Here is a 26,703-nt window from a genome sequence, read left to right on the forward strand (position 1 = left end):
GCAGCAAACATTTTAGAGGCCGTCTTTCTAAAAACACAATAAATCAGAAGAGATCATGACAATATTGTACTAGGACAACTGTCCTTATAATTTTTAGATTATGATAGACTATTTCTATAACAAAAGTTTTACCAACTGTGCCAAGTTTACCATATGGTGCCAAGCGCCTGTTAATCTGTCACCTTCTGAGTGAAACTACCGTTTATAGCTGTACTTCTTTCAGCAAGAAGTGTTTGTTAGCAGAAGATACACTGCATTGCCATTTCTCCTATCCTACAGTCTGATAGGTATTTTTATGATAGGTTGTGAGATACCTGCTGGCCTTTGAAAGTATTATAGAAGCTACAGTCAGTTCTTCACATCTCTTCTTCCATACCTTTGCCATCCTTCTTAATACCTTAGAACTGCTTTGTTACACTTCACAATTTGTTCTTCTTAAAGGTATTCTCAGTCTTTCTGTTCTGTAGCTGAAAAACAGTGTAAAAGGCAGTGGATTTTTAATGTCTGTTCTGGTAATAAGATAATTTGACACTTCCAAATTTAAAGAATTTCAGCTACTACTGCAGAAAGTAGTTCACTTAGCACAGAAACATTGAGACACGTGAAATTAAAATCAAGTATCCCTAACAGAATCACAGAATCAACTAGGTTGGAAGAGATCTCTGGGATCATCGAGTCCAACCTTTGACCTAACACCACAGTGGCAACTAGACCATGGCACTAAGTGCCATATCTAGTCTTCTCTTAAACACCTCCAGGCATGGTGACTCCACCACATCCCTTGGTAGCCCATTCCAATGCCTAATAACCCTTTCTGGGAAGAAATTTTTCCTGATGTCTAGAAAAGTACTTCTGTGCCCATTTTTTCCCCACTTTTATGTGCTAAGGTTGCAAGTTCCCGGAGTTCTGTGCTGAGCCTGTTCCAACTCACCGTTGCAAACGTGTCAAAATACAATCTATTTTGATGTGAGGTGGGGAGGGGAAATGAGTGATCAATTGTAATACAGGATTATAAATTTCTGTTAGTTATGAGGAAATCAGTGAAGTTGAGTAGAATATCCCCAGTGCAGTTAAATATCACATATGGGGATATATTCCTAATGCTCACTCACAATATCCAATGTAGAGAGGCATTTGATGCAATGAGCTGCTTAATTTGGGATAAGGGAATAGACAGGGAGGACACTTCTTTCTCCCACCATCATCTTATTCAGTACTAAAGCAAAGGATTAACTTTCCTATACTGCAGTCCAAGTACACATTCCTGAAAGACATATCAGCCAGGTGACAATCATGCTTTCTAAATAAACTGTACCTAGATTTACATGAATTTCAGATGAATTGATGGAGTCTGTGGTTCTGCTGAGCATTTGTCAGTCTTTTGGGAATGTGCCTATTCATTTTGCAAGGTTAAATTATTTTTGAACACTTAAAAATTTGTAGAGCTACATTCTGCATACCTACAGCAACTAAAGCACTGACTGTAAAGAATCACAGAATCAATCAGGTTGGAAGAGACCTCTTGGATCATTGAGTCCAACCATTGCCCTGACACCACCATGTCAACTAGACCATAGAGTTGCCAGCTGAAGGTGTATGTCGACAGACAACAGCACATATATGGAGAAGTCTGTAGAAACAGTGACCGTTTAGGTAAACAACAGTCTGGCTGCCCAACCAGTACTTTCACAGCACTGTAAGAGTCTTGTGAACAGAAGATTTAAGAAGGGCTTTGAAAAACAGAGTTTTGGCTCTGGAACGGCTAAATGTTAAGGAAAATAAAGGAAAAAGAATGGGGGTGCCTAGTCTGAGCTTTTGAACAGGTTGTAGAGACCAGTACTGTGTGTGGTGCAGAAGGAGAAATTGATTTGGAGAAGGTAGAAAAAATGGGATAGATTTTCTGCTGTGACAGGTGAAATGGAGTGAGTGGGGGGATGCAGAACATTGAAGTGGTAAAAGTAAATGGCTGTAACATTATCTCTGCAGGGGCATTCTGAACAAATATGAATGAGTTGAGATTTCATTTATTTCAGAGAGAAAAGTACATCGTATCTTTTATTGAATTTTAATTACTGAAGCGTCCCTACTGTTCTTGTGTGAACTGCAGGTCATTATGCAGTTAGTCATAGCAGTTTGCACTTGTTTCCACTGGTGTTTGAGTGACTCATGTCCATGGTGTTGTGCAGCTCTAGATAGAAGGGTGGTATGGCCTTAGGAATGTAGGAGGAGTGTGTGTGTGTGAAGCAGAAGCTGCTGGAGGATAAAATTACTGGGTCTTTTACTCTAGTTTACAGTACAAATAACATCAGTCTGCAGTACATACACTTAAACACAGTATGTCTAGCATGCTCAAACTTGCACCTTCATACTTAAGTAGTAGTGCATTTCTTAAATCTACATAGATGGAGAGATTTCAAAGGCACAAATTGAAAAAGGCATTTGATCCCATCTGGTCTCTTTATAGCAGTTCTGTCTGTGTAAGCAGCCATGCAACAGCTTGGTACGTTTTCGGTTTCTCAGGCTCACTTTAGGCCTGTATTGCTTTCACTGATTTGGTGTTGGCACTATTGAGAAGTTTGCTCTTCTCTGGATCACTCTTTCAATGTAGTAGAAAGGAGATGCTTTTGAAAATGTCCCCAACAAAGGTCACTATAAAATAAAAAAACAAACATACTTTCATAGATCAAGTACTGGCAATGTGTCCTAATGTTTTTCCCACAAGTACATTTATAAAAGTGTGGAGTAGCACAAAGCTGCTTCAGGGCAATTCAGCAGTTTCTATCACTGTACGAGTATCTATATGTTAGTTGAATGATGGTGAGGATTTGGGCATCTCTGATAATACTGTTGTGTTTATGCCTAAATTTTGTTAAAGTTATCACAACTGATTTATAATTGTGGCTGATATGTCTGTGAGGATGCCAAAGGCCTGGAGAAAGCAGATGCTTAATATGGTTTAGTCTGTGAAGGTCTGTGTGTTGCAGGATTCTTTGCAGCAACAATGATGAGAGGAGGTAATGTGCAATTGTTAGTAGAAAGATGGAGGTTTTCAGAGAATCAACAGCTAAAGATTACAGGATATCTGCTTAAAGGTTCTTTATTGAAGCAGTGCTATAGAGAGCTATTGGACAAACCTCAGAGTCTGAAGAAAAGACTTAACCGTTTTGAAGTTACTGAGATTCTGGCTATTCTCCTGCACCCACTGAACCAAATAATTTGCATTGGGGTTGAACTCCAGGATTTGTAGCATTGATTAGAAGTACATAACAATTTTATCAAATATTTTTAAAAGAATGACTAGTTACTCAGACTTCAGTGTTTTCTTTACTGGATTTTCATGTTTGATTCTTCATGTCTTCAAATCAGTGCAGGATTTGAAGTTGGCAGTATGGCAGTATTTAGTTTGTCATGCCAGAAGTATGATTCAGGTTGCTTATATGGATTTTTTCTTCCTTTTAGCTGATGATTGCTGATGTTGACAACTTGAAAAGGCATTTTTTAAATTCTTCCCACACATTTGACTGTCATTTAGAGGTGTTGGGAAGTGGAAGAATAGCATCCAGTAACATCTGAATTCCATTCCCTTTTCTCATCTCCATTAGCTTAACTATATCTTGAAGGAGTCTACATATAACGGTAATCCATGTTTTCTGAGAAGTTACGTTGGTTCTCACAGTGTTCAAGTGTATCATAGACAGTCACTTCTAATCAGTATGGTGCGAGGCTCTTCATTGTTAGAACAGATTTTGTTTTGGGGGAAGAAAAGAGAAGCAAAGGAGCAGCTCCATGTTTTCTGTTGTCTTGTCTTCACCTTTTTGTAGGGTTGCCGGAGCTCCATGCCTGACTTTCAAGCTCTGTGTATTTTCTTGGTAATACCAGTAAGAAACCCATATATAAAAAAAAACCCCATAATTCTAATAAGAATCTTGTAGCTAGACTGAAAAGAAATTGAGATAGTTTCCAAGGACTAGTAGGGAGAGATTAAATGGTTATATGTCTGCAAGATCAGGCATGAGAGACAAAGGTGGTGTCAGATGTCAGTAGGGATGCTCTAGAAAGAATATATTTCTGGCTAGGACAGCCTTGGAATGGTGAAGGTTAAGATTGTGATGACTAACTGCTTTCTGTTAGTGATGAATTATTACTGGAGGACTGTTTATGCTACTGCAGTTTCCCCATAGACCTTGTGCATGTGCAGGAGGGTCAACAGAGGACTTACACTACTCGGGAGAATGGCTTAATTACATGTATCAAGTCAGGCACTTTTTTTCCCTTCTCTTTTTTTTTTTTTTCATATGAGCAAAAAAATGCTGGAAAGGGGTTTTGTTTTGTCATGAAATGAGGTAATAGTCTGGCAGCAATGTGAATACCTGAAATGGATGTGGGAGTGTGTTTGCATCCCTTTTTAAAATTCTTTTCTGTGACAGAATGAGTATGAAAAGAGCATGAAGTCAATACTGTGTGTCCTACTGCATCCCTTACCCGACACCTTACGTTGAGGTGCTCTGAAAACTTCTCTATTCCAGGTGACATCTTTCTGCATTAAATGTGCTTTTTATCTGAATGGAAGTAGGGCTTATCTGATTATTAGGAAGCCAAAATGTGTAATAAAACCCAGCCTGTGAACCCACAGTTTACACAGTAATGGTTGACTTATGTGCAGACTCTAATTATACATGTTGTAGGTAAGCAGATGCAAACGAATACAGCTGTAAAGTCAAGCTTATTATGAAGATCAACATTAGCATTACTTGAAACATAATAAAATCTGATGAAAGATGAAGAACTTTGTATTATTGACACAAACCTTCAGTTGAATTGATTTGAGAGATGGCACAGCCTACAGGTACCTTTAATCTGATCTGGTAGTTATCTGAAAGTATTAATTTTTTTCTCAAGATCATTTAATATAAGAAGTGAGATTGTGGGTTCACCATTTTTATTGAGATTCCTTGAGAGGGAAAATGAAAAAAAGAAGTGCTTTATGTTTTTCTTAGGTTCCTGACATAGATTTCCTTTGCTGGGAGCATATGGCATAAAGCAGCACATCATCATTGCTAGCAGCTGAGATTCAGGAGGTAGTTTTGTGATCTAGTTATTTGGCTAGTTCCTAGTTATTTGGGCTGCTTAATCTGTTTTTCTGCTTATAATGTGGCAGTATCATGGTGGAATAGAATGACAGGAAAATGCAGTAGTTAATCTTTACTGTTAGTTACTGCACTCCTTTAAAATAAGTTAAAAAAATTTGCACAAAGATGAAAACTTAGACAACAAGGGAAGATGGGGTGAGAGAGGGGTCCATCTGGTAGGAGAAGGGTGTCTGAGACGAATAGGGCTACAACATAAACATATTTATGTATAACCTGTGCTTGTGGTGAATTGCAGGGTTTCCCACGTTTTGTTGTGTAACAGCCTACCAGATTAAATATTATAATACTTGTGAAGAGATTTGTTACACCATCCATTTCCGAAAGTCAGAATTTTCAAAGTGCTTTTGTCATGTGGATGATGAAGGAAATGTAGGTCACTTTTTTCCCCTCTCCCTTCTGGTCTTCCTGCTTTATATAGCATTAAATAGACTGCTTTGTCTTAAAGCTTTTCGCCCTTTTCCATTTTGCTTTGGCTTGATCTGTCCTAAAGATCTTTTTGTCTTGTACCTGACAGTGGGAACAGTGGAATCTGTAGCAAGGCTAGTCTGCAGGAGTGGAGTTTGTAAATCCAAACCATAACAATATGTGCTTACTGCCGAAGTAAGCGAGTAAACTAGTTGTTAGTCTTACTGCTCGTGTTTGTTCTTTTGGAGCGTGTTGCATATGCAGTGCTGGCAGACCCTTTGTCCTGAAAGATTCGGCAGGCGAGTGAGGAACTAAACTGCAAAGTTTTTCAGAACCATTTAGTTCTGGCACAACTTCCCACAGATCGTTTGATTGTGAGAAGAGTTCAGCCATGCTTGATGTGCTTTGCTGGGCTGATTAAAAATGAGATTTTTTTTCTCAGTCAAATCGCAAAGTGTTGAGAAAGAAAACTTTTTTCTGTTTAGAAACTGTCTTTTTTTTTTTTTCCCCTCTGTGCTTCACCCCTGTTTTCTCTGGTATGCTTGTACATATTTTATGTGCATACAGTTACCAAGCTGCCCCTTCTTTGTATATTGGCTAGGAAAAAGCTGCAAATGGTCCAAATTCTATTTCCATTGAATTTGGCAGCATTATTATGATTATTTTTTTAAATTAAGGTGGGAATGGAACTTGACCCTTGATAAATATTGGGATAATGTGAAACAGTAACCCATGATACAGCCTGAACAGTTGAGCACCATCACTCATGGGCAGGGCTAAGAAGTGGGAGGGCTCTGTTTTGTCTCTGTATAGGTATTCTAGATTAAAAGCTGTTAGGGAACCAGACTAAAAGCTGACTATAAAATAATAACTTAGTTTCAGGTGATATACAATTACATTCAAAACAACACAGGGAATTTAGAGAAACTTTTCTGGGTTGGTTGATTCCAGTACAACCCAATTTTTACGTATCTGAAGCTGCTTATTAGGTTTAGTGTTACATCATCGTAACAACTTCCACCAGGCAGGATTCTGCTTCTAAATTTATGGGGCATATGTTGTCCTTATGGCAAACTTGATTGCTATAACAAGCTCCTGATCCCTCTGTAAGTTTTCAAGCTTTTCATTGTGCCTGTTACATGTTTGTATTTAAGGCAGCACCATGTATGTCATCCCAGGTTCTGTAGAAAGCATCCAATCATGTACTGCAAACTCTGTTAACCTGCTAGTTCTCGAACAAAAACAAATATGCAAAAACTTTTAAAAATATGTGTTTGTTTTAATTTCTATTTATGGAAGGTGTTGTAATTGATCACAGGGCTCTTCACTTAGGTTTCTGTGCCTTTTGCCGTCTGTATGTATAGAAAACCTGCAAAGAGATACTTTTCAAAATAGGGAAATGACTTATCTGGCTTTCAAATAATTGTAATGTTGAAATTATGATAATTTTGAGAACTTTTTAAAAGAGTGCGAGAACCATATTTATTTTTCCAAATGTAAAATAAAACATTCTACTATTGCAAATCTATTAATTCTTTGCTTTGCTTATATAAAAAGTGAATGTTTTACTTTTTATTTTCTTGTGTTAGTAATGCCCTCTCAATGCTAGCAGTAGCAGTAGCTTAAATGGGAAAACATAAAAGCAAAGAAATAAATTTAGAAGCCATTGGGAGAGCTCTCTTTTAAATTTATTTCAAATGTTTTAGGTGGTATACAAGTATTTTCAGCCATCTGTTGAAATTTCAAGATTGTTTTTGCTTTGCTTAAAACTGTGTAATTAGTTTTATTTCCCAAATTAATTACTAGTGACTCCGCTACTTGACCTTCTAGAAGAAATCAGTGATTTATATATTTGTTAAAAGTTAGATAGCATAGACTATCTAGCTATAACACACAGTTTTTAACGAGGATTTTAACATGACCTAGTAGCTTATTGCTCGTACGAATGCATCTCTCGGTATGAGATTATATTTGGACTCACCATTTGTTTTTGTTTTGTTTTTATTTCTTTCTTCCTCCTTCCTCGCCCCATTTTCTTATAGAGATCAGAATATTCTGGATCCTGCTTTGGAATATGTTAAGGTAAGGTACCATTTCTTACCCTCAAAATATTTTATTTGGTATATAACCAGCACTGCAAGAGCATTTCCAGTCATTTGTAGTTAAATAGTGCTTCTGTCTATCTTTTGCTACAGAAAAACTAGTTGTATAAGTCAGACTATTTTCTACATGCTTCAGTGAGATACTTGTGGGCATTGAGCTTTGGGGGTAGGTTGCATTTTTGTATTGGGGCCTCTTTTCAGTTACATGGTGACTACCTATGATCTTGCCTTTGTTAACAGATTAAAAGAATCCATACTTCTTGCTTATGGATTTCTGGGGAAGTAAAGGAACACATCTGAAAAGACGATAAAAATGTCAGTTTTGGGTTTGTGGTTTTAGCAATATACTTACGTTACAGTCAAAAATTCACTTCTGGTCCAAAAAGTAACTGGAATCCTGGCAAAATTGTAAGTTCTGTTTTCCTTTTGTACAGATGAGAGTGCTGAAAAAATATATAAAGGTGTATTTAGTTAGAGTAAATTAAAAAATATTCTGGAGTATTCATAAATTTTATTCAAAAGTCAGTCCTAGCTTGGGAATGTAGAAACTTTGGAAGAAACCTTAGGGATGTGATTCTGTACTGAAAGTCTCTTGCAGTGCTGTAGTTTCCACTGAATTAGTAACTTTCAACATGTTTCATTTAAGTGAATATTATTTCGCAGAACCTTGAAAGAATCTGGCTTCTATGTCATGTCTCAACAACAGGCTTCTTTAATTGTTGGGCTTTGTTCCCTGTCTTTTAGAAGACCATAATCTTCTGAAAAGTGTCTGATAAACACAGGTTATCCTTGAACGTAGGATATTTCTGTATCTATTCATGTGAACAGCCTGAATTTCTCAGACACATGAATTTCTGCTTCAGGTTAGAGTTCGAGTGAGGAAGAGACTAAGGAGAGCCAGTCAACTGGGTTCTGCTGCTAGAATTCCCTCTGTGGGTGTTCATAGTTGAGGGAAACGGAGAGGTGCCCAGGTTAGGGTTCAGGTTGATCGAAGTAAACTAGGAGAATGTAATGCAGTGTTGAGAGGGGATTGCCAAAGGAAAGTCCCAAGAATTAATTTGCATGAAAGTGAGGAGGGGTCCTCTGCTGGACTTTCTGCCTAGGGTTGGGGTGGAGGTAGGAATTAGGGTTTGGAAGAAGAGAACAAGAAAAGCAGAACACAAAGGTCCATGGAAAAGGGGCTACCAAAGGACTCTGAGGACTGCTCTTGGAATTCCGCTCTAAACAGTTAGTTTGGTGTTGCAAGGTCCCTGGCTTCAATCCCAGCCTAAAGCTGGGATATGGTGAAGTAGCAGAGAGAGAGATGGCCAAGAGCCTTCTGAAGAGTACTGTAGCAGAGGGGATGCCAAAGGCAAGCAAGTGGTGGACATGTTAATTGCTCTATTTAATTTACTGTGTATCTTGCACTATGCTGTACAGGGTACATTGTTACAGTTTTAATAATACGGCCAAGTAGAAGACAGAGGTTTCATGTGCCAGTTCATCAATATGTCTGTCTTGTCTTGTTGCAGCAAGTTCTATATTACAAATGTGGTTTCTGATCTTTTCAACTTTTCTACTAGAAGCTTGTCTTGGACTCTTGTCAATAGCAGTGCTGCTAAGCTTAGTTATTAAAACTTTGATGTTGGGGAGGAAAGCCTGGGGAAAAAAAACTTATGAGGGAGAATACAAGGGTTACCATCCCCTTCTTTTCTCCTTCCTCTTTCAGTTTTTACTGTCTATATACCTACCTTTAGTGAACTGTGAGTTTGCTCCCCAGTTCAATAGTATCGTAACAGGAATTCTAGACAAGAAATCTTAAACTACAACTTTGAAAAATAAGCAGAAATTGCTTTCTGATAAATACAGCCCCCAAAAACATTTTCTGGCTGTAAAAGTCTGGGTTACTAACAAAACTGATTCCTTAAATGTGTTCTTACACAAAAAGTAATCAGTAATGCCAAATAAAGGAGGACTCTCATCAATAATTTGCTATCAGTTTGCTATGACTGTGAAAGATATGCCTGAATTCATAAGAACAGGAGCTTGGAACCCTCCTCTGTTGGCATAAGTTTCAGCAAGTATGTGTTCATGGTCTTCTGTAACTTACCTTATGGTAACTATTATATTAATGTTTATAAATTTTCTAGTGCCTTGAATAAATTACGATGGAAGTGTTAAGTCAGGTATAAACTGCAGAACACTACTCAAGTTAGAAAGCTGAAATAATAGATTTCTGTAGCATCTCACTATGCTTGTACCGACATTGCCATTTGCACAAGTATATTTGATATATAATGTGTGCATATTTAGTTTGAACAAGCAGGCTTGGTGCCAGTTGGGTAGGCTTTGACAGATGTTGCTTAAGTGGTGAAAAAAATATATTTAAATGAAGAAAATATATTAAAAGAACAGGGAGAAAACAGTAAGAGCATTTTTGGGAATCCTATTTTGCTGATTCAGGATACCAAAGTTCTGAGAGACAGATTCGTGTTTCTGATGCACAGGAAAATATAGTTAGTATTGTCTCTAGGCGGAGAAGTGTTGATTGACTGAAAACACATGTAAACTTGTGTATTAAGCATGTATGATGTATCAAGCATACATCAAAACTAACACTAGAACAAGCTAATTGTACACAAAATCTTGATACTGATTCTTGTTTCTCTCATCGTGCTGTTCAGACTGTAAAGAGAACAGAGACTTTGGATTAATTTGCCTTGTAAAAAATTGCATTATCTTGAAAGTAGCACATGGCACAAATTTAAGTTGCATTGGGGTGGTTTGGCTCCTGGTGATTCTACCCAGGAGTTACAGTCCTAAGTGAAGTGTACTGTGTCAGGGCCCTGAGGGCACTAATTGGCCTTAAGTGTCCTGACCAGCCTTAGGACCTCCACCCATACCCACTGAGCAAGGGCTCCATTTAAGCTCAGACTGGGGCCTTCAAGCCCTGCCTGGCTGTGTCTTAGGTGCACCTGCCCCTAGCCCTTTTCCTCATGTGCTATGTGGGAAACCCTGGATGGACCTTGGACCTGGCCTGTTACCCTGTCTTGCCTGAGGCTCACTGGACTGTGATAGGACCTGTTGGTGTCACCACTCTGCTCAGCTTGCTTGCATCTCGGTGCTGTGGGACTGCACCTTGTTGGTGAGTGCATTGCCCACCCTGTGCTCCCGGATCGCCTTCCCTTAGGGAGCAGCCCCACTCTTGCTGCTCCCCAACGTGCTGATTGTAGCCAGCTGTTTTGAAAAGATCCAGTATGATCAAATATGTGCCATCCTCGTAACTGATCCACTTTATCAGGCTGCACAGGCATACCTAGTCTCCTTCAACTCTAAGACAAGCAGCTAGTATTAAACTAGCTAGATTTAAAAAGTAATTTTAAAAAGGGAAGCTGGGCACTTCACATTTGCCAGTTAGCACTGTTTCTGCAGGGATGCAAACGTGCTTCTTGTGATTCCCATAAGACAGATAATAAATACTTGTTCAGAAGGTGCTCCTGCTGGGGAGTGTTCAACATCTCTTCAGAACTGGACTCTATTGTAGATAGAATACGGAGAATTCATTCAGGTATGAGGAAAAGTAACATGGTTATTTTTTTGATTCAGTGTGCTCTGTTTCACAGTGAGAAGAATATCGTAGTGTTTGTTGGGGAGAATATCATAGTGTTTATTGTGGCAGTAGTGACTATAAGCAGGTGTTGCTGTATAGGGCAGGGAGACTGATGGTAAACTTAGAAGCTGACTGTATCAATTTCCTTTTTATACAAACCTTTCCTTCTAGAATCTGGTGACTAAAAGTAATATAAATAATTCCTTGTATTTAGAAATACTCTGGACAGAGGAAAGGCAAAATAAATTGTTTTTTCTTCTCTTTTATTCTGTTTAAGATACAAGACAAAGCCCTGATTATAAAATTAATCCCCTGAAGGCTTTTTTTTTTAAGAGAATGCTCTGTATAGATGCACTGTGGTTTCTAATACTTGAATCTCAATTACAGCTCACAAATGGGAGTTTTCTGCATCTTGAATATTGATGTATTAGTTCAGGCAGTATATAAAGAGAGCTAATTATGCAAAAGCAAGTTCTAAGGAAAAAGAAAACTACTGATTTGCTGGATTCTGAGTACTGGAGTGTCCATATGGCTTCAAAACCTTCCTTTGTCTTCACAGCATTGCTGAAACCATGGTCACAGTTAAATGGCTCTTTCAAAAACCCTTTTATGGTATAAGAGAAAACAGGCCAGACCGCTTTGAGTCAGGCTGCTAACCGAGTCATGAAAGAGATTTATGGACACAATAGCACGTTGTACATTCTGGGATATTTTTACAAGTTTTATGAGCCAAATAATAGATCCATTGGTAGTCTCAGCAGGTTCTTCCCACACCCCGAGTCTGCATATCCACAGAAGGGACTCCTGCAGAGGAGAAAGGATCAAATGCTGGCAGCTTTGAGTGTGTCAGAGAACTTCTTGTGAGTCGTTTTGATCAAATTCATGTGAACTAAAGATAGCTTTCTGTCCCATTCTTGTTCACTATAAATACTTCAGGATCTTTTAATAGAAGTCCGTGCTGTAATCATTATGGCTGTATCAGGGTGGAAAGAAAGAAAACCAGATTTATCTCCTCCTTTCATGGAAACCTTTCGAGCATTTCCTGTGGAAATAGTGCTAATAATTACAGAAATACTTATCAGCGATGAGTTGATGAGTATTATTATGGCCTGAGGTTTTGGAATTTTATTTTAATCCATCAGTGGAAAAATTACAAAATTTATGACTGTCTGCTCAGCATGGTCATGAGGGAAGTTTATATTTAGATTCAGAATTGAAAAAACTGTCACGGGTCTAAGGAAGTTACAGTTTGTTACTGTTTGTCTCAGCCCGATAATGTTCATTTTTTCCCTATTTTTACTCCTTGATTTTGTTAGAAAGCAGACTGTCATAGAAATTATTGTCATTTATGGCAGCTTTTGTGAGTGCAGCTGAAAATAAATTTTTGATGACATTCCAATGCGTTGGTCGTTATCTGTAGCTTTGCAAGATAGGACAATATTTTGTGGGTTTAATTCAACTTCAGGGAACTTTGATCAGGTGATGAGGTTTATTGATGCACAGTTTGTATAGCTAATTGCCCAAATTCATAATGTTGTGGATGCCAGTCAAACATATGTGTGGGTGTTTGACTCTCATCATTCTAATGGCTGTGCCAAGAAGATAATATGGTAAGAATACTATCAAAAGCGAAGTTTGTACGTGTGTAAGTATGTTTGGGAAAGTTTAGAAAAAAATCTGTGTCAGCATGACAAGTAGTCACAGTTTAGGAAAGAATTCCTCCTGATGACATTGAACTTTAATTGCAAGGAGCCTTTTTTAGACATGCAAATATATTAGAGACATCCCCACCCCACTGGAAAAGTTGCCAACTACAGTGTATACCTGTTTGTGAGCTGCTGCGTATCACTCTCCTGTGGAGACTTGCCTGTTGAGATGCAAGTTGTGACCTGTGAGCAGAAAGTTTGTTGGGTTTCTGCACTATCTGACAGCATTATACATTAAGTATCTGAGCTTGGAGGAATGCCTGACACTAAGGCACCAAATGATCAGGAGGTTCTTTTTGAATCTGTAGCTCTATTTTTCTTTTTTTTCCTTTTTGCAGCTGCAGCAAGGGCAACAGCATCACAGAAGGTAGAATTATCAGATGGAATGTATTTTGTTGAGGAGAAAAGGAGTATGCCCATATAGCTGACTCTGACTTTACACGTCTCCCTCTGTCATTACGGATTTGTCAGCCAACTCGAAGATCATTATTGGTGTCTGTGATGTTTCAGTCAGAGATGTTTACCTTTTTTTCCATGTTTCTCTACTTAGTAGGAACTGAAGCTTCACAAACATCACTCCACAGCAGTTGCCGCTTGTATATAAGCTGTATAATTCAGAAAGATAAGATCCAGTTAGAGCTAATCTAATGTTAAATACATGTATTTAATATCTGTCTCACAACGAAAACTTTCATTTTTGATGCTCGATGGGTAGTTGCTGGTTGTACACTGCCCTCTGCTGGAGGAAAAACACTCTGTATATTTTTTTAATCAAGTCATAGCTATTAAAATCACATTTTTAATAATAATAATTTCATTGTAACTTTCATAGTAATAAAAAGTCTGTAGCCTGACTGTTGGAAGTTGGTTGCTTTTTCCTCCAGAGGCACAGAAGTGGGGGGAAAGATTCTCCCGCCTCCGTGCCATTAAGTTATGGAAGTAGGTCCTAGAGGAAACTTGAGAAATTTCTGTGTCGGGGCGTTACTGAGATGGTTAGAATAGATGTTCTGATTTGTTCAAAACCTCCAGCAAGACAGATTCTGTAGCTTCCCAAGATGATCTGTTCTACCTCCCAGACTAGATTAGTCTAATGGTCTTTTCATTGTTACTGTGGGAAAGTTTTTCCTAAAATGTGATGTAAATCATCTTTTTTTGCATATACAGGTGAAATTTTTTTTTGTCCATCTGTCTTCTTTCTGTTACCTTGATTTAATTTTCTAGTGGGATAAGTTTTGGCTGTTGCAATAAGTTGGAGAAGTCATCTTGTCTTGTACTTTTAATCCTGTTCTGGTAGTAGCGAAGTTTTGGGTAGTAGAATTTTTTCCTCAGCCTTATACCAGGCTTGGTTCTTAACAACATATGCCCTTTCTCTACTTAGAAGAGGCAACTGTTCTTTAAGTATGTATGATAGTTATTCCTAAAAGCTTTCAGCAACCCAGGAAAATTTCAAAAAGGACTGAGTTACATATGTAGTTGAAATTCAGTAGCTCTCAAGTAGTTAATCCCCTAAAGTCATTATGAGAATCTTGCCCCATTTATTTGGACTTAGTGAAAACTTTGATAGAATGCCATTATCCATAATTAGCGATGGATTCCTACACCCAAGTTTCAGTATTTTCTCATGTTGAATTTTGTTTGACCAACAGGCTAGTCTCTGAAAAGATGGTTGAGTCAGCAGTTCTGTAACCTTTTGGGTGCAAAGTGATGAATAAAATCTAAGCTGGTGTTTGCAGTAAATACACAGGAAGTATGATTGTACAGCTCTGCAAGACAATGCACTTTTCAGTCTACTGTCCTAGTTGGTGTTTTCACAGAATCACAGAATGTTAGGGATTGGAAGGGACCTCAAAAGATCATCTAGTCCAATCCCCCTGCCGGAGCAGGATTGCCTAGACCATATCACACAGGAACGCGTCCAGGGGGGTTTTGAATGTCTCCAGAGAAGGAGACTCCACAACCTCTCTGGGCAGCCTGTTCCAGTGTTTGGTTACCCTCACCGTAAAGAAGTTTTTCCTCATATTTATGTGGAACCTCCTGCGTTCCAGCTTGCACCCATTGCCCCTTGTCCTGTCAAGGGATGTCACTGAGAAGAGCCTGGCTCCATCCTCATGACACTTGCCCTTTACATATTTAAAAACATTAATGAGGTCACCCCTCAGTCTCCTCTTCTCTAAGCTAAAGAGACCCAGCTCCCTCAGCCTCTCCTCATAAGGGAGATGTTCCACTCCCTTAATCATCTTCGTGGCTCTGCGCTGGACTCTCTCTAGCAGTTCCCTGTCCTTCTTGAACTGAGGGGCCCAGAACTGGACACAATATTCCAGATGCGGCCTCAGCAGGGCAGAGTAGAGGGGGAGGAGAATCTCTCTTGACCTGCTGACCACACCCCTTCTAATACACCCCAGGATGCCATTGGCCTTCTTGGCCACAATGGCACACTGCTGGCTCATGGTCATCCTGCTGTCTACTAGGACCCCCAGGTCCCTTTCCCCTACGCTGGTCTCCAACAGGTTTGTCCCCAACTTGTACTCATACATGGGGTTGTTCTTGCCCAGATGCAGGACTCTACACTTGCCCTTGTTATATTTCATTAAATTTCTCCCCGCCCAACTCTCCAGCCTGTCCAGGTCTCTCTGAATGGCTGCGCAGCCTTCCGGTGTGTCAGCCACTCCTCCCAGTTTTGTGTCATCAGCGAACTTGCTGACAGCGCACTCTAATCCCTCATCCAAGTCATTAATGAATATATTGAATAGAACTGGTCCCAGTACTGACCCTTGAGGGACTCCGCTAGACACAGGCCTCCAACTGGACTCTGTCCCATTGACCACCACTCTCTGGCTTCTTTCCTTCAGCCAGTTCACAATCCACCTCACTACCCGATCATCCAGACCACACTTCCTCAGTTTAGCTGCGAGGATGCTGTGGGAGACAGTGTCAAACACTTTACTGAAATCGAGATAGACCACATCCACAGCTTTACCATCATCTATCCACCGGGTTACATCCTCATAAAAGGCTAACAAGTTGGTTAAGCATGACTTCCCCTTGGTGAAGCCATGCTGAGTGCCCCTAATGATCCCCCTATCCTTGATGTGCCTAGAGACAGCACCAAGAACAAGTTGTTCCATCACCTTTCCGGGGATGGAGGTGAGGCTGACCAGTCTATAGTTACCCGGGTCCTCCTTCTTGCCCTTTTTGAAGACTGGAGTGACATTCGCTTTCCTCCAGTCCTCAGGCACCTCTCCCGTTGCCCACGACTTAGCAAAGATGATGGAGAGTGGCCTAGCAATGACTTCCACCAGCTCCCTCAGCACCCGCGGGTGCATCCCATCAGGGCCCATGGATTTATGGACGTCCAGATTGCTTAATTGGTCCCTGACCCAGCCCTCATCTACCAAGACAGATTCCTCCTCTATCCTGACTTCTTCTGGGGCCTCAGGGGTCCGGGGCTCCTCAGGACAGCCTCCAGCAGTATAGACAGAGGCAAAGAAGGCATTCAGTAACTCCGCCTTCTTTTTATCCTCTGTCTCCAGGGCCCCCACCTCATTCATCAGTGGGCCTACATTGCCTCTAGTGTTGGCTTTACCTGCAATGTATTTGAAGAAGCCCTTTCTGTTGTCCTTGACCTCTCTTGCAAGGTTTAATTCCAAGGAGGCCTTAGCTTTCCTAGTTGCCTCCCTACATCCTCTGACAACAGACTTCTATTCCTCCCAAGTGGCCAGCCCCTCCTTCCATGATCTGTACACCCTCTTCTTCCACTTGAGTTTGCCCAGCAGTTCCCTGTTTAACCATGCAGGTCTCCTGGTACCCTTCCTTGACTTCCGACCTGTTGGGATGCTCTGATCTTGAGCTCGGAAGAAGCAGTCCTTGAATGCTAACCAACTAGCATTGGTTTTCCTAGTAGAGAGATTCCCAAGTTTAGCCTGTTACTGTTTGGGGCTTTTTGTTCTTTCCCAGCCCCCAATTCCTGAATGACCTGATTAGCTCTAAGATCTGGGGTTTTTTTGTGGGTTGTTTGGTTTTGTTTTGGTTCGTTTGTTTTTTTAGCATAGTGTGAGGAGGGATTTTTTTTTCTTTGTGAATGATAATCCTCAGATGAATTCAGTCAAGTGGATAGTGGCTTCCTAATTTTTCTGGCCTTTATTGTAAAGTCTTTTAGCAGTGGCTCTGGCATTCCCTTCTCCTGATGCTGAAATGGCATTTAGGCTATTTTGCTTAAGGAGCATCTTTTGTAATGCCGAGTATGCTTTGGTAAATCTAAAATGTTGATTATTCTTAGAGCAGCATGCATTCTGTCTAGTGGCATGCTAAGGGTTGATCTTAATCTGTCCTGTCATGAATTTGACCCTGTTAATGTCTATATTCTACTTCTTGTATTATTCCTCATTAACTCTTAAATTATATCTGATCTGGAGTCATCAAAAGCTGCTACATGCACTGAGATGGCACTGAGCTTTGAGTTGAAAACTGTCTATAAAATTACTTTGCACTAATTTCCTTGGCATCAGTAGTAACACTAGTGGCAGCAGATACCCAGTTGATCTTTTCAGTATCTTTATTAGATGATTAGTAACGACTATCAAGCCTTATTCACAGATGAGAAACATGATCTGCAAAGGTCTAAATCTGAAACACAGGACAGAAGTTTTGAGGTACAAGGAAATATTCTTTTTATTTTATCTCTAGCGATCTTGTGAAACTTGGATTTAAAAGAATTACCCTTTTTCTCCAAAATATTAATGCCTATGACTCTCAAATGCTGACAGTTATACGTTGCCACTGCTAATATCCCCAAGTCAAAATGACAGTGTCAGTGAAAGGAAATAGTAGTAAATGGTGACATGCATTTACTTTTCAAAGAAAGGAGGAAAAGAGTGGGTTTTACTTTTAAGACATTGTCTGTTTCACCTTGATTTGTGATACTTTTTCGTTGCAGAGTTATTGTATCTTCTATCAGATACTGTAATTGTTGAAGTGACTGATCGTTTCTGACAGTGTTTTCCTGTACTGAATTAAGCCAAGTTGTAATCCTGGGCCCAATCCATTGCATTGCATAGGCACTATGTTGCCTCATTTGCCAGACAAGACCATGCCATTTCCCACAAAAATGTTACCTATAGGGAAGAAAGAAAGGTGCTGAATTATAATATTTCCATGCCTAATTTTTTCTGTCTCATCTGTAGTGAACATTTTATCTACCTTGGTAAGAGCAAGCCCCTGCATAATGAAAAGGATCTGAAGATATGAGTGGAGACTAATCAGTAAAGTGCATAAAAATTAAACTTCTTGTAAAGTGAGTTTGGTTTTCTTTCTGTTTTCAGTTTTGGTGCAAATACTTGTCTCAGTTGACACAAAGAGAAGAAAAAGGCCTTTCTATCTGTGTGATGGCATCAACTGGAATTCTTAAAGCTTACAGCAGGCTTTTATATACATATATGAATAGGTGTGTATATATATAAAAGGTATGAGTGCCACACACAATTTTACTCCTTTTCATGTGAGATATTTAAACTTAATAACAGTAGAAAACTGACTACAGTCTGACATCTTTTGTGTTGATCTTTTCTTAACTGTTGCTGAGCTGTGTCTCTTGTGTAGAGTATTTTTTTCTCTTTTCATTTTGGGCTTTCAGTATTGTTCCACAGGAACTATGCCTTTAAGGTGATAGTTACTGATGTTGTTGGATCCTTTTCATAATTTTGAAGATGGACTAATAGCAAAAGCTGACTGGGATGTGAAAACATTAATCTTTGACTCCTCCATAGCAACGCTGTACTGAAGTTGATTTTTAAATTTATATAAGCGTATGAACCACAAGGGGGAGTAAGTATATAGCTTGTGAAAGGCAGATTGTTAATAAGCATTTTGGGTACTCTTACTGACAAAGCCTATGGAGGTAAAGCTCCTAATCTTTTGGAGCTGTGTTTATAGATAATAATTAGACTAAGACTGGTACATTGTGTATGTCAGTACATCTTGCCTCTTTTTGGAAACACATGGTTTAGATACAGTTTGGCCTGTGGAGAGGGCAGCAGAAAGAGCATGAGTACATTTCAGTTGGGATGCCATCTATTAAAGTGTGCTGTCAAAGGAGCAGGTTTGTTTGAGATTTTTATGTGTTGGATACTGTTAGGAACTACGCATCTACACAGATGAGAGAGTATAATGTTATGTGGGCTGTCTAGAATACCCAGAGGTCATTTGTCTCCATGCCCTCAAGTCCTTCTGTTAGTAAAACATTGAAAGGGCGGTATATGAGCTGAGGGGAGCTTGCTGCTTTTGCTTCATCAAAGTGTATTGTGCAAAAATGTGAGCGGGAGACAGGCCTCTTCAAACTTGAACGTGCTGGTAAAGACTTTTGAAAAACTGAATTCTGACAGAGCCCAAGTAACTTTTGAGTTTTATTTTCAAGTGCTACACATTCAAAATCTCTCTTTGTATAAAAGGGTGTAGTAGGGTCAATAAAACCTGCTGATGACTTCTTAATAGGAAGATAGTAGGAAAAAACAGGCCTATTGCTGGATGACTCTAAAGTTTGTATGTTTTCATTATAAAAGATCTGATTTTTCAAAGGTATTTGGATGTCTTAAGTGCAAATTAGGACCTAGTAGGAAGCTCATAAGCAGGCTGGGTGCCTATTTCTTGTAGCTGCCAATCTGTATTTTAATGAGAGTTGGATTTTTGAAGAGATTTACTCTAGCAGCATTGAAAACTAAATAGATGCAAACTCTGTTTTCTCACTATTCTTGTACAACAACTGCAGCATATTTCCGACTTTGCCACATGGAACTGCGTTAGAGAGGAGGAAGAATTTATGCTGACCTCTCCCATACCACACCCCTGCAATGCAAACAAGTGTAATTACAGTTACAGCTGTATCTATTGATTTATGATCAGAAGCTGCACCAACAACAGCCTGCAGGAAGTGAGGTTATAGAAGAGAACATGAAAAAGTCAGTTCTAATAAGAATTGACCCAGGAATGGTAGCACATGAGCTGGGTGGTAGGACTTTGTGTGCCTGTAGACAGTTGAGTTAGGAACAGATGAAAGTAAGCAACGCTTTCTGACAGTGTTGTCATCCCCTTTCTTCCACTTACTCTACACTTTAAAAAGTGCTCAGCTGGAAACAGTTGGGCACTACCTGTATATGGAGGCATTCCCCCCAGAACTTTGTTAGAGGCGATGGGCTATGTCTGAAGGACTTAAGTACTAAGAGTAAATGGTAGTGGGCATTGTGAAGATGCTGTTTGCGTGGACAAATTGTTTATCAGGAGTTGTCCCCTTTTTCCGCGACTGTTTCTCACATTAAAAAGAACAAATAACTAGTTATAGAGAAAAAGTCTTATGTATTAAACAAAGAATGTTTCAACCTGAATATTTAAATGCTTTGATTTTCTTTGTTTTCTTTTCTTTCAAATTTTATTCATATTGTGCTTTATTACAATCTTGCAGGTGCCATTTTATAGCCATAGGCACTCACAACCATAATTATATTGTGCATATGCACTGTGGTGTAATCGGGACATATCCGTATTCCATATGGCATTGTTAGTCCAGTGACAGTGAGCAGCATGCTCTGGATTGGCTGTGTGCTATATCAAATCAGACTTATGTTGTTGACCCTTGTTCAGTACACCATGCCTTCTTTCGTTTACAGCTAACTTTCTGCCTGGATTGTTTACCTTCATTTAGTTGAGAGAAATCTAAAACATTACATGTGTTTCACTGAATATTGTTAGGCTGATTTAAATGCTTAAATCATTTGTTGATGTAGCACTAGGTAACAGTGGCAAGTCACCAATTCCCTCATCTAGTTTACTCAGAAATTATTTCTCTGTAATATGAAATCACAAATCATAATTCGCTCTGTGAATTATAAGCACTTCCATGAACATGAGTGGTATTTGGTTCAAAATAGCTTCTTGTAGATCTGCAGACTGTTTTGATAACTCCAGACTGCTTGTGAGTTTTCAAGTGTTTATATTTTTATGGAGTTTGGTTGCTTTACTCGAGCCACTTACAACTTTGAAGCCAAAGAATTTTTTTTTTTTTTTTTTGGTGATGAGGGAAAAAGAAACCACAAACACCACACCACCCCGCCCCACCGCAAGAAATGATCCCTATATTCTATCTTGTTCAACCTATACAATTAAAGCAGCCTAAAAGGATTCCCCCAGAGCAGGTTCACACTATCCAGTGTGAAGGCTTCAAGCTCCTGCATATGCAATGTGCTGTGTGTGGAGCTGGACACAGTTTAGGTGTGTCAGGGGAATGGTCCCAATATGCAGTGCTGGGTAAGTGTAATTTAAACCAAACCATGAAAACACCCTAAATAACTCTAGATGCTTTGTAATAACACAGGTGGGATTGACAGAGACACCTTAATTTCTCTTCCTGATGTACTATCAGAAACTCAACACACAATATATGATCAAGTGTCCTTGAACTCATGTGGCCTTGAATTCTATGAACTTAGAAATCCTTTCTTAATAAACTTACTTATCAAAACCACTCTAGTGAGCTGTCCTTGGAAACAGATGAAGGGATTATCAGATATTTTAAGAGTCTTGGCAAGAATTGTTGAAAATTAAATGAATGGTTGATGTGTCAATGCTGGAGAGCATTAGAGATACATCAATAGATTGACTTAGCAGAAAGATTGTATTTGATGTTTCTAAGGTGTAAGAAACAGATGGTTTATTTCTCATGTGCAGAGTCTAAGAACCCAAAGTACTAGCAAACAGTTGCAGGACAGGAGAGTGAAAATGTGGCTAAACCATCCTTTGTTTTTCTGAGTCAATACTCACAGGTTACATATGAAGTGTAATTTGGAGCAGCCTGAAGGCTGTTCTCAATCATGCTGGCTGAAAACAGCTCCGTGATAGCCAGCAGTGCAGGAACTATAGTACTATATCACCCAGAGGTTTCTCATGTACTCTTTGAGATTCCCTCCAGTAGTCTCAATTTTCATTCTGCTGTATCACAGTGTCAAGCAAAGGTTCTGGATCTGACTTTTAAGAATGTGTCATCCATTCATTGAATGATATCTGCAGAAGTCATGTTAACCTTTATTAAAAACAAATATCCCATTAGTTTTGTTGAAGAAAAATTAGATTGGCTATCTAAATAAAGCACTCTCTTTCATACCAGTTACACTGTTGATAAAAAGTTTCAGCAGCTGCGGTATGAAATTGTACAGTATTATTTTTTAGGGTTCATTATTTCTGGCATTCTCACAGCATACATAATTTTTTATTCTTTACTTACTCCATTACAGACAGGAAATAAGGAACTGGCAATTTCCATTTGTAGTTTTATGCCCTGCTGTTCATGTTGAGCTGTGGATGTAACACTTAAAACTTTTTTCACTGCTGCTTAGTAACAAGCCTTTCAAATGAAAACCAGACATGCCCATCTTGAATACCTATTAGGCCAAATTTACTTTCCAGATTGAGCTGTGCTATTCACATTGAAGGGGGGAGATTGTGCCTGCAATCCAGGGAATCTATTGAAGATATAACCATTATGTCCCCTTGCTCTCAGTAGGAAAAAGACTAGAGGGAGAATCCAGGTCCTGTTAAAAAGGTTTGGGAAGATGATTCATACGCAGAAACTTCATTCTTTGCCTCCCTTGTGTTTTTACTACTTGTTTTAGGGGAAGGAACCGTATTGAGAATTATATCATTCCAACTAGACCAATAGAACTGTACCAGTAAGTATCCCTGGGTAAATGAGTGATACAAGAAGTTGCAAAAGTAATAGGTCTTTCTGTAAGGCATGAATGTATGCGTAAAGTTATCAAGGCCTGGGGAAGTATGTGTGTGTTAGCTAGTGAACCACAGGAATGGTTGGATTTGCAATCTAGAACTTGACAAAGTAGGAAAACACGAGTACATAAAGGATACTGCATCCTCTCTATTGTCACAAGAGTACCATATCATGCTACTATGGGGACTTGAGTGTTGTTTTTTTCTTTTTATGAAGTGCTTCATGTTGAGCTCTATTAGAACTGCCACTCCAACCCTCAATTTTTTTAAAAGTTGGGGGTTTTTATTCTTGGTGATGATCGAGAAGCTTTATCTAAATTCCAGTATAGATTTACTCATTGCTATGTCATAGTACTTCTTGTCTCTCTCTCTCTTTCTCTCTCTTTTTTAAAAACCCCACAAAGAACTCCTGTCCTTTTTGGAACTTACTTCTAATTGTTTTCAGAGCAAAAGTGACCCACCTTATCTTGCATTGCTAAACCAGTTGGTTTCTGCTGCCAAAATAGATCAGTCGTCCTAATAGCCCTTGTCACCTGCTGTAGTTTTGAGTTACTTGTCTTGATAGTTTCTGTTCATGATATGCCAAATGAAACCTTAATGTGTTGTGCAGTGATACTTTCTTGTCACCATTACAAAGCAGAAATGCCTCGACTGATGCATCCTTGAATTTCATTTCCCTTTCTGTCATCCCTCCACCCTCTGTAAATTGGATTAGGGTGTTATTATAAGAACTTCTTGATGAAGATGCTTCAAAAATACAGTCCTTGATGACATGTCCTCCCACAGTACCAAAAAACTCCAGACAAGAAGTCACAGTTGAGGCTTTCATGTTTGGAGTTCTGCAGGGTATCTTTTCATCTTCTCGTCTCTGGCTACCTGCTAAAGCAATCCTATGGATTTCCTCAAAGTGGAAAAAGAACTTAAAGTAAATTAAAATATGCTGCAGCATAGAGTAGAGGGAAAAGGAGGATACTTTAACATTCTTAGTATCTACTCATTCATTGTCTGAGTTTGTAATAAACTACTTGGAGAGGCATTTCCTCTCCCCAGCCATAGCAGGACTCCATCTTCAAGTCATTATTTTCAGCTTCTTTTCTGAGCCAATCTTTCATCCCTTTTCTTGCCAGCGTAATCAATTTTCAGTCCATTTAATGCTCTGATCTTTTATTCCTACAGGGTTTTCCTTTCCTCAGAAGAGTCACAGGCATAACATCTCCTACACATGGCCAGGTATTCTGACTAGCTTTATGAACATTCTGGTTTTAGTGCTTAACTTGGTGCTAGATACCCGCAAACCTTAGATGATCAAACGGGTAAGAGAGCTTTACACATCACACTTCCTTTTCCTTGTTATCAAGACTGAGGTTTCCTTTTCTTTTTGGATAGGCTCTCCATCCCACTTGCCTTGAAAGGCAGCGCACATTTTATGTCTTTTCTTTGCTCAGTGCTGCTGCTTGGTTTATGTGCCAAGTCCCATTGCTTGATGCAGGCACTGAGGGCACTTCACATTGTTCAGTCAATGTGGGAAGGAAGTACTCCATTATTAGGTGAGGGGTGTTACCTTGCAAGTAATATCTGAGGACATTAATAAGCATTTATATATGTGACCTTCAAATTATAGAATGTATTTGTTGCTGACGAAAAAGACAAGTAGCTCTTCCTTTTAAACGCTCCTTGGGACTAATTTACTCCTGAAAAGGTCTGAAATGTCTGCGATTTCTGGAATTCTTGGTCCCATCCAAGTTATAAATGATCAGTCTCTTCAAAGTTTCTCTTTTTTAAGTGTTACAGGCTTTCTTGTACCCCTCAATCCAGTGCATTTTGTTTCCTTTCACCAAGTCTGTTAATAGGGCTACTATCGAGGTGAAGTCTTGTCTCTAACAGCTATTATAATTAGCCAAGTTATCTGCCTTTTTGCCTTCGTTCTTGAGAGGGCATTGAGATATGTAGGCCAGATTCTTTGCTGATGAGTGGTTTACTGGTCAGTAAGCTATGGACTATGGTGTCCAAGAGAATAGAATCACAGACATAAATAAAACTACTGGTTTTTATTTTGGTTTAGTGTTTATTTTTACTTCACCAAATCAGAGGTGTTCTTGAATTCAATCCTTTCTTTCTCTAGCAGTTTGCACAATCCCATAGGACTATCACCAAGCTAAAGCTGTCCAGTAGTAGCTTTAAATACCAAAGGTACCTTGGTTGCACCACTAATACTGACTATGCTGACAGCGTTGGTTTCTTGCTATTTTTCCCAAGGACCGGTTGCCAGAAGCTTCCTAATTAAAAATAAACAGATTTATCATTTTCCTTGGTTACCTAAGCTCTAAGGATGTAATTCATATTTGAGTATGAAGAGTAACAGTTGTCAAACAGTGATCAACTGCTTTTCCTCTCTGCTTTTGTGTTTTATGTGTATATTGTTGATGATGCAGATAGAGACGTTGCAGATACAGACGTTGCGTGACTGAGCCGGAGCAACTGCTTAAGCCTTTATCAGCACAGGGAGACAGTCAGGTATTGCATCTCATCAAGATGAGAAGTTTCCCTTGAGCTGGTGGCTTAAATACATCTCTGAGCCAGGGGATACCAAGATAGAGGAGCTAGGATTTCACTGGTGAGTGAAACAGATCACATGAGTATTCTGGCACACTCTAGATGGCATGCTGGAAGCAAGCATGCCAGCGGCCACTGAATTGATAGTGTCAGCTTCAGCTGTGGAAAGTGTTCCAGACTGATACGAGAGTAGGCGGGTGTAGCAGCTCTGGCAGGCAGTGGTAATACTAAAGAGCTTGCTAAATCTCTGAAAACTGCTAATAGTGACTGTTTATCTTCAGTCCTGAGGACCCACAAGAAGCAGAACTGAAAATGCCGGAGGATTATAATGTTTTTCAAATGCTGATTGCAGCACTTTGCTGCTTTTATCATCGTAAGTCTATTATCAGAGTTAAGGTAGGTGCCCTTTTTCAATAACAGTAAATACACAGTGTGCTAGTCAGTAATGCTTTTAGTTTTTGTTCAGAAGTGTTTGTTTTTATACAATGGTTGGGTACAGTGTGTTTCTGTTCTAAAGAACATCTTTAGAATTCACCATTGTCTCAGAAGCTTAAACAACTTTCAGTTTTATGAGCCTGAAGCTGACTGGCTTTATGTTTAGGCACTAAGTTAAAAATGCCCTGGTTTGGACTTGCTGAAGAGAATTTTAGCAACGTTCTAAGGTTTCAGAATTTAACTGATCAGACCACTTGGTTCCCGAACTTTTTCGCCTACTACTGAAAACATAGGCAGTTGTGCTCAGGAGCTCCGTTTTTTTTAAACACTTCAGAGAATTTTGGGCTTGTCCTTATATTTTAGAACTTTTTTAGTTACAAAATGCACAAAATCATGTACTCATAGAATGGTTTGGGTTGGAAGGAACCTTTAAAGATCATCTAGTTCAACACTCCTGCCATGAACAGGGTCATCTTTCACTTTATGCAAAAATGCACTATATGCAAAGAAAAAGCCTCTATAAACATCTCAGGCCACACTTATGGAAGAGTCTAAGTGACTTGGGAATTGAATTGTAATCAGGTGGTGTATCTAACTACTTTTGAGGATCTGTGAGCTACACCTAAGCTTTTAAATCTCTTTATTTAAGATTTATGCTTGAATTGTTCTTTGAATAACAAAGTGTCAGCTCTGTAAGTCACTGTGTAATGTGTATAGATATTCTGGAGCACTTGCAATGAGGAAGGATGTGAAGGTTGCTATCTTCTGGCCTGTTGGCTTTCAAACTTTGATGGAGGCACTTCAATGTTGGGAACAGCTGCCCCCCTTCTCTCTCCTCCAGTGATGTAGCCTTCTAACTGTCCTTTTCTGAAAGTGGGGTGTGGGGCTCAGTCTTTTGGGCACACCGAAAAAGTGACTCTGATCAGACTGTCTTCTCTTTCTCACTGGGACAAATGTCAGAAGTTAGCATCAGAATAGAGAGCTAAAGATGCTCTCCT

General features: G+C 39.3%; 1 protein-coding gene across 7 annotated transcripts in view; it reads left to right on the top strand.

The window, feature by feature from the left end:
* The window catches only part of BCAR3 (BCAR3 adaptor protein, NSP family member), a 114,205-nt gene that overhangs the window by 66,110 nt on the left and 21,392 nt on the right, over positions 1-26,703 (top strand). For 6 of the 7 annotated variants that reach the window (XM_068406072.1, XM_068406070.1, XM_068406075.1 and 3 more), the window contains one exon: positions 7,598-7,637. In XM_068406072.1, coding sequence (XP_068262173.1) covers positions 7,598-7,637 — 40 coding nt within the window. Of the gene's footprint in view, positions 1-7,597; positions 7,638-25,455; positions 25,667-26,703 lie in introns of those variants that run through there. The other variant, XM_068406076.1, reaches the window with a different exon arrangement.

The sequence above is a fragment of the Nyctibius grandis genome, chromosome 8 (genome assembly GCF_013368605.1).
Source record: "Nyctibius grandis isolate bNycGra1 chromosome 8, bNycGra1.pri, whole genome shotgun sequence".
In the NCBI taxonomy this organism is placed as follows: domain Eukaryota; kingdom Metazoa; phylum Chordata; class Aves; order Nyctibiiformes; family Nyctibiidae; genus Nyctibius; species Nyctibius grandis.